Raw genomic sequence first — 7817 nt, forward strand, 5'->3', positions numbered from 1 at the left:
GAAAAATTGAGTTAAATATCATAGAAATTAAAATAGGATAAAATAATGAATTAAATAATAATGATAATAATATATTAAAATAATTATTGGGTTTAAAATTGGGTGGTGAAAATTTGGATGAGGTGGTTGATTATTAAATAAATTAAAACGGATTTTAAAAATAAAATCAGGTTTGAAAATAATTGAGGAAAAATTTGTTTTAATTAAACTAAGAACCGATTTGAAAAATAAGGGAAAATTGAGAGTTTTTAAAAGGCAATTTCCTCTTAATTAAAAAAAAAACTGCTCACCTTCTTCCGGCTATTTTACAAATCTAACCTAAAAAATTTTAATATTTACAAAAATGATCTGAAATGAATAGTAGAATGGGGTTTTGGGAACCCAATGGCCGGCACTACCTAGTATTTTGGCCTTATGATTGGCTGATAATTGTGTCAGATTTTAAAAAATTAAAGTTTTTGACTTTGGGAACTCAATGGCTGGCACTAGGGTATTTTTTTTAAAAATCATATCATACTGATATACAAAAATACCAGTATTTAAATAATAAAAAAGAATTTAGGTGTTGGCCATGTAATGGCGGGCACCAGAGATGAATTTTTTTTTTGGGTGTTGGTCAGTAGATGGCCAGCACCAGTTATCTTTTTCGTGTCCAATACAATTTTTTTTTACTTTAGTACACTGATGGCCGGTACTAGAAATATAAAAAAATAAAAATTTAGGTACAACCATAGATGTAAAAAAAATATTTTTTTGGGTGTTAGCCATGTAATGATGTATATCCTATACTGATATACTGAATGATATTTTTTTTTTGCTCAGTCATTATGCATACATGATATTAGGAAAACCAACCACATTTCCAGTCAAAATTACAAAACACACGAATAAACAAACAACAAAACATCCGACATCATTCATCATTCATGTTGGAAAGAAGCTAGTTTACGGATTGGATGACAAATAACCGGATGATACGCATGCAATATAAACTTTAGTCATGAATATGTTTGCAAATTAATAAAATTGTTTTCCTATTTTAACCCAATGGAGCTCAGCACCTTCTCCATTTGTGAATTCGACCTTTTGTGTTTTGAGACATGATCAAATTAAGTTAATTACTTGATAGGTATTTGGATCCACATCACAAGATGGTAAAGAGCCTATTTCTAGGACTTTTGTTTGCCCTATCCATATTCATATCTAATCACAGAACCAGTGGACCCTTTCTAAGTATATCAAAGGTTAAAACCCTCTTCTACCGTATGCATGATTCAATGCAGGGATGTGGGCAAACAAGCTCTTAGAATCTTGGAAATAGCTTGCTTTGAATACAATATTAGTGAGAACGTTGAGGCCGCTGCTGTCAGTGTTGAGAATGTGAATCTAGAGAGATCAAATGTAAACTAGATAATCTGTCGACATGTGGGGTCTGTAGACTGGATGGCCCGGTTTCTTGACTTTAGACTGCCTTTGCATGGAGGGTTTAGGTCTACGTTACTCAACGTTTTATTCTTCCCCAATTATTTATCTTTGATATATTATGTGTAAGCAATTCTAATCTTCTCACTTTTTCGAAATTTTCAACTTTTTTATGCTGATACAATTCCAATTATCAATGGCTGATGCGCTAATTGTGATTTGGCTTCACATGGCTGCCCTTGAAACTCCTTATGATATCACACTGTTGGGATGGACCCAATTAAGCAATAAGTAAAAAAATAGTGAAATAAATTGAGAAATTGAATACACAAATTTAACGTGGAAAAATCCCTCCAAACAGGATAAAAAACTACAGGTAAAGATAATTTTACTATAATGACAAAAGAACGAAGAGTACAAAAGACTGGGACGAAGCCAGAAAACTTTTTAGGGGAGGCCGGATAAAATTTTAATTTTTTATAGTTCATATCTTTATAATTTGTAAAGGATTAAATCAAGTTTTTATAATTTTAGAGGGTCAAAGTGCAATTTTACCTTTACTAATTTAAAATTTTAAAAAAATTAAGAGCCAAAATAATAATTTTACATTTTAGGGGGGCCAGGGCCCATGCCAGCCCCCTGGCTTCACCCCTGACGAAAGATGTATATAAAAACTAAACCTCGAAAATCCGAAAATAAAGAACCCTTAAAATGTAAACACAAAATTCTCTAAGTATGTTATGAGTTCTAATCTCTACTGGGTGTGTTTTCTAAGGTTGTAAAAGAAACTATTTATAGGTTAAATTCATAGGTCAAATAATAAAAAAATAATCTAAACTAATTAGAGTTTGATTGAAAATAAATAAATCGAGTTTAACTAGAAGATTATTTCTAAAATTTGATAGAAATAAGAATCATACTTAACACACATTATAGAGTATAAATACATTCAATTAGCTTTGAAGATGATCCTATGTATCAGCATCAACTACATATGAACATAGACTCAGAATCTCTACCTAATAATTTTGACTATAGATTTCAACTTTGTGTCTGTTGATGTTAAATGTTAAATAATATAAAATTTCTTTTTCTAATATGTAAATTATATACAATAAAAAATTATGAACAATTTAATATATATTTAAAAAAAAGTCAAATTTAAATTTGATTGGCATTGTCCTGGTCACCAATGCTTGGTTGGTCCTAGGTCAATGATGGTCAATGTCGATCAATGCTTAATTAATCAAATATATAACTTCTAAATTTAACAATGCAATCTTAGTCGAATCTCCATATTCCAAAACATTAAGAGATATACCTGTAATGGGGACTACCAAGTTGATTCTAAGAAAGTTGATTCCAAGAATCAAACTTGGTCCAAATATCTAGGGAAGAAGTCTACTCCCACTCTTTCTAACTACTTGTTGGTTGAATTTTTAAAAATTTATATATATATATATATATATTATTTTATTATATATTTTAATTTCTTAAAGTATCTATTTTTTTATAATTTTTATTTTTGAGTGTATATATTTTGAATTTTCTAAAATTTAAGAATTTATATTTTAGGTTTTAGAGTTTTTATTTAAATTTTTATAAATTTTCCATTTTTGAATTATTTATATTATATATATATATTTATATTTTAGATAATTAATATATTATTAGTAAACTTAATATATTTTGTTCCATTTTATATTATTTTTAAAAATTTAATTTTAGCACATTCAGATTTTTTTAATTCAAATGTTCAAAAAATTATTAAAATTTTAAATTTAACCTTTTTACGAATTCATATATTACAAAAATAATAATATTTAATTCAAATTAAAATTTGGATAATAACATTAATATAATTTTAACATAATAAATGGATTCAAATTCTTAAATAAACTTATTAATTCAAATAATTTAAAGAATAAATATAAAATTAATATCTGAATTTATCTATTTTTTAAAATTAATATTTATAATTTTTTATCTCAAATTAGTACTCGAGTTCTTTTAATCTATTATATTAATATCAAAATTAATGCTGTTAATTTTTTATTGATGTCATAGTACTGGACAACCGCATGTGGCCATGCGACGTGTTTTGTACTTTGTTGAAAGACCTCATTGCATAATTTTGTCCTTTTTTCTTGGACTTGTTTCTTCCGACTTCGTTTATTCCTTTGCCACGCAGCTTCATCTTGGTTCTTAAACCAAATTTCTTCAACTTTATACCCTTAAATGGTAGGTGGAACATACATCCCTTCCAATCACTTTCTACTTTGTTTTAGCCAATAATAAATAATAATATTAAATAATCAAATATATCCATATAATTGGAATGCTCATGTTCCACACAACTTGGGTCTTTTTAAGGAGGGCTTTGCCTGTGCTTTCAAAGCATTCCCAGATTAAAAGAAGAAAACCCAAATCTCATTTGTTTCAGAGCCGCTTCATTGGGTGAAGATTATGATGTCAAGTAAGAGGTCTCATAAACTTCTACTTTTTTACATTTTGCAATATTTTGGCTTCTTCTTCTTCAGGAGAAATGCACCGATGCTAATGTGACATTTGTTGGTGTTTGAAACAAAGCAAAGCAAGCAGAGTCTAAAGCTTGTGCGGCAAGCCTCGTGACTTGGTGAAGAAACAAAAGCAGAAATTTGCTTTGAGAACAAGAACCGAATTGAAAGCAAGTAAAATGGAGCATTAAATTGAATGAAATCTGATAATTTTTCATTAACTTGAACAATGGCATAATGCCAATACATAAACCAAGCTTTTTGCTTGTCAAAATCAACATATGGTCAACTAATCTACACCAACTACCACTAATACATTGGAACTTACAAAACTAAACTTGTACACATGAGTAAAGCTGGTTAACAACTCAATCACATTGGAAATACATCAAACTTCTACCTAATATAGTTCAAAATGAACCAAAATGAATTACATTGACTAAAATAACAAAATGAAACAAAATGAATGGAAGCAGCATTTGGCCGGGCAGCTTCTGGTCTTGGTCTGGTCTTCTTGGTCTGCCTGCTGGTGCATGTGCTGCATGCAAGGCCACTTTCTAACAACATTGTGCAAAGAGAGCGAGAGAAAGACGCTCCTTGAATTTAAGCAAAGCCTTCAAGCTCAGGATTCGTCGGGCAATGACGTCCTTTCTTCATGGAAAAGTGAGGAGTGCTGTGTTTGGGTGGGTGTCAGTTGCAATAACCTTACAGGGTACGTGGAAAAGCTCGATTTTAGAAGCAGATTCAAGGATGTAGCAGGTACAATTAGCTCTTCATTGCTTAAACTACACCACTTGCGTCTTTTAGATCTCAGTTATAATGATTTTAATTAAAGTGTCATCCCTGAGTTTTTTGGTTCTTTGAAAATACTAAGATACCTGGATCTCTCTAATGCTAATTTTGGAGGGCCAATTCCTTCTAACTTAGGAAACCTTTCCATGTTGGAGACTTTTAGATTGGGTGGCAATGGTGAAGGCCTGTTTTATCGCCATAATATAGTAAATACGTTTACTGTTGGAAAGCTTGAGTGGCTTTCCCATCTATCTTTTATAAGAGAGCTGGACCTCAGTTTCGTTAGCCTAAGCAGTGCCAATGATTGGTCCCAAGTAATTAATAAGCTTCCTTTCCTTGAAGAACTATCTCTGAGTCATTGTGATCTTCCAAGCATCTCTCCTTCATCTTTTTCCTTTACCAACTTTTCTACATCTCTCACCTCTCTCGATCTCTCCGGTAATAGTCTCACTTCTTCTTTCGTATACCCATGGTTGTTTAATGTTAGTAGCAACCTTGTTTCCCTTGACCTCTCAATGAACCAGCTGAAAGGTCCAATCCCAGAAGCTTTTGGGAACATGATTACCATGCAAGAACTTTATCTAAGCCATAATCAGCTTGAAGGTGAGATATTCAAATCTTTTGGGAATATGTGTTCTTTGGCATTTTTAGACATGGAGTCCAACCATCTTAGTACCTTTGGAATAGTTCAGAACACATCTTTATCATGCACAAGCTACTCGTTGAGAGAGTTGAGTTTAGCTTATAATCAACTCAAAGGCAACTCTGTTCTCAATGAAATCACAAAACTACCCTCCTTGTCAGTACTAGATCTTGGGTACAACCTTTTAAATGGAACCATAAAGGAAAGCATTGGGCAACTACCAAACCTCAAAGTCTTCCGGCTTGCAGGGAATGCTTTTGATAATGTTGTGATTTCCGAAGCTCATTTCTCAAATCTTACCGAGTTACGTAGTTTGGACTTATCCTACACCTATTTGACTTTGAAAATAAGCTCAGGATGGAGCCCTCTTTAACTCGGCTTTATGCTACTTTGCTCTTGCAGGATAGGGCCTCGTTTCCCAATTTGGATTCGGACTCAAACTGCACTTGTATTCCTTGATATTTCTGCTTCAGAAATTTCGGATCCTATTGGTTCTGGAACTCATTTGATAGTTTAGTGTACTTAAACACGTCTTTCAATCAGATCAATGGTACTTTGCCAAATGAAATTCTTGACAGAAGGCATTTAGATCTAAGTTCTAATCATTTCTCAGGTCCATTGCCAGTGGCTTTGTATTCTTTGTGGTCCTTAAACCTTTCTAAAAACAAGTTTACTGGTTCAGTCTCAACAATTTGCAATATTATCGAAAAATAGAGTTTGTATGTGCTCGATCTTTCATATAATCTATTTTCTAGCGAGGTCCCTGGTTGTATTGCAGAATTCGAGAGATGGAAAGTTTTGAATTTAGCTGACAACAGTTTGTCAGGCCCAATTCCAAGCTCCTTAGGATCATTGGATTCTCTTCAAATGCTCAGTTTACGTGGTAATAAATTCTCAGGAGAATTACCTTCATCTTTACACAATTGTAAAATGCTAAAGTTTCTGGACTTGAGTGATAATGAATTATCAGGTGAAATACCTAAGTGGATCGGCCAAAGTTTATCATCATTGGTTTTTCTTAGCCTTCGAAGGAATCAGTTTAAAGGAAAGATGCCCCGTCAACTTTGTGGATTAAAGTATGTGCAAATTTTGAACCTCTCTCTAAATAATATCTCTGGTTCCCTTCCATCATGTTTCAATAATTTCACTTCCATGGCTCAAAAACTGAGTTTAGATCAAAGGATTGAGCATGTGTTTAGAAAGTTTTTTGTGATTCCCTTTGATCCCAAGTATGTTGATGAGGCATTGCTTACATGGAAAGGAACCAAGCAAAGGTATGAAAAAATTCTTGGGCTGTTACTTGCCATTGATCTCTCTTGCAACAAATTAACGGGAGAGATTCCTGAAGAACTAACTAATCTTCAACAACTGATTGCATTGAACTTGTCAAGAAACTCTTTGATCGGAAAAATCCCTCAAAAGATTGGGCAGCTAAGACAACTAGAAGTGCTTGATCTCTCAAGAAACAAATTTTCAAGCAACATCCCAACAAGCTTGTCAGAGTTAACATTTCTGAGTACCTTGGATTTGTCCTATAATTACTTGTCTGGAAAAATACCAACAGGTAGACAACTACAGCTCTTTGATCCTTCATCATATTCCCATAATCAAGGACTTTGTGGTCCACCAGTTTCACCATATTGCTCAATGGTCGAGCCAACACAAGTTTGAACATACAAGAGAAGGTGAAGAAGATTCTAATGAGTTCATGAAATGGTTTTACACCGGCACGGGTCTTGGATTTGCTGTGGGTTTTTGGGGATTTTGCAGTGTTGTGTTCTTCAAGCGTTCATGGAGGCATTCATATTATCGCTTTTTGGATAATACGAAGGATTGGCTTTATGTATCGTTTATTCTGATGAAAGCAAGGTTGATGAAGAGAATCAAAGCTCTTCCAACAAGTTGCAGAAGGTAAATTGCTTTGCTAAATTTACTTTTTCTTTTCAACCCATTAAAACTCAATTAACATGTTTTAATGATAGATCAAGTTGATTAAATAAATAACGAGTTTTATCTGATTGTGTTATTGTCAGGTCTGGTTAGAACTACAACTGCAAGTGATCTCTCCTACATGTGAAAAGTTCTTAATAAATAAATTTCAAAAGTGTGTTCATCAATTTGATGCTTTTTAATTTCTCTGTATTAAAAATAGTGTGTAATGGTTTTCTTTTTGTTCTTTCTTGTGATGTATACATGGAATAGTATATAATTAATATTTGGCTTGTAGTTGATTTTGTTTATTTGGTTTATATCAATGACAAATGTGTGTTTGTGGACTAAGACAAGTTTCTCTACGCATTAGAAATTCTATCTTCTTTGGATGTTGAGGTGTGTCAACTCCATGAGCCTCATGTTCAACCTTAATCACTTACTTATTATTGCAACAATCAAGAACTCGTGAGTTTGTTTGTGTTTGTTTCACTGGTTTATTATGGTCGAAGCTG

The 7817-nt window shown here is 32.5% G+C and overlaps 3 protein-coding genes across 4 annotated transcripts; all 3 read left to right on the plus strand.

Annotated features, from left to right (window-relative positions):
- The first annotated feature begins 3798 nt into the window (after nucleotides 1-3798).
- On the plus strand, nucleotides 3799-5756 carry LOC121227893 (receptor-like protein EIX2). 2 transcript variants are annotated; one of them, XM_041110816.1, is made up of 2 exons: nucleotides 3799-3898; nucleotides 4017-5756. In XM_041110816.1, exon 2 carries the CDS (start codon nucleotides 4877-4879, stop codon nucleotides 5744-5746), a length of 870 nt encoding a protein of 289 aa, XP_040966750.1. In that variant the 5' UTR covers nucleotides 3799-3898; nucleotides 4017-4876; the 3' UTR covers nucleotides 5747-5756. The 2 variants fall into 2 exon arrangements, with proteins under 2 accessions (XP_040966750.1, XP_040966749.1); XM_041110815.1 differs by having other exon boundaries at nucleotides 3818-3898; nucleotides 4012-5756.
- Nucleotides 4391-4771, plus strand: LOC121228025 (receptor-like protein EIX1). The gene has a single exon (XM_041111132.1). The coding sequence runs from the start codon at nucleotides 4391-4393 to the stop codon at nucleotides 4769-4771; it is 381 nt and encodes a 126-aa protein (XP_040967066.1).
- A 335-nt stretch (nucleotides 5757-6091) lies between the features above and the next one.
- Nucleotides 6092-7588, plus strand: LOC107947940 (receptor-like protein EIX2). The gene is made up of 3 exons (XM_041110817.1): nucleotides 6092-6647; nucleotides 6765-7284; nucleotides 7407-7588. The coding sequence occupies exons 1-2, from the start codon at nucleotides 6241-6243 to the stop codon at nucleotides 7042-7044; spliced, it is 687 nt and encodes a 228-aa protein (XP_040966751.1). The 5' UTR covers nucleotides 6092-6240; the 3' UTR covers nucleotides 7045-7284; nucleotides 7407-7588.
- Nucleotides 7589-7817: the final 229 nt, after the last annotated feature.

Source organism: Gossypium hirsutum, chromosome A04, assembly GCF_007990345.1.
Source record: "Gossypium hirsutum isolate 1008001.06 chromosome A04, Gossypium_hirsutum_v2.1, whole genome shotgun sequence".
Lineage (NCBI taxonomy): Eukaryota > Viridiplantae > Streptophyta > Magnoliopsida > Malvales > Malvaceae > Gossypium > Gossypium hirsutum.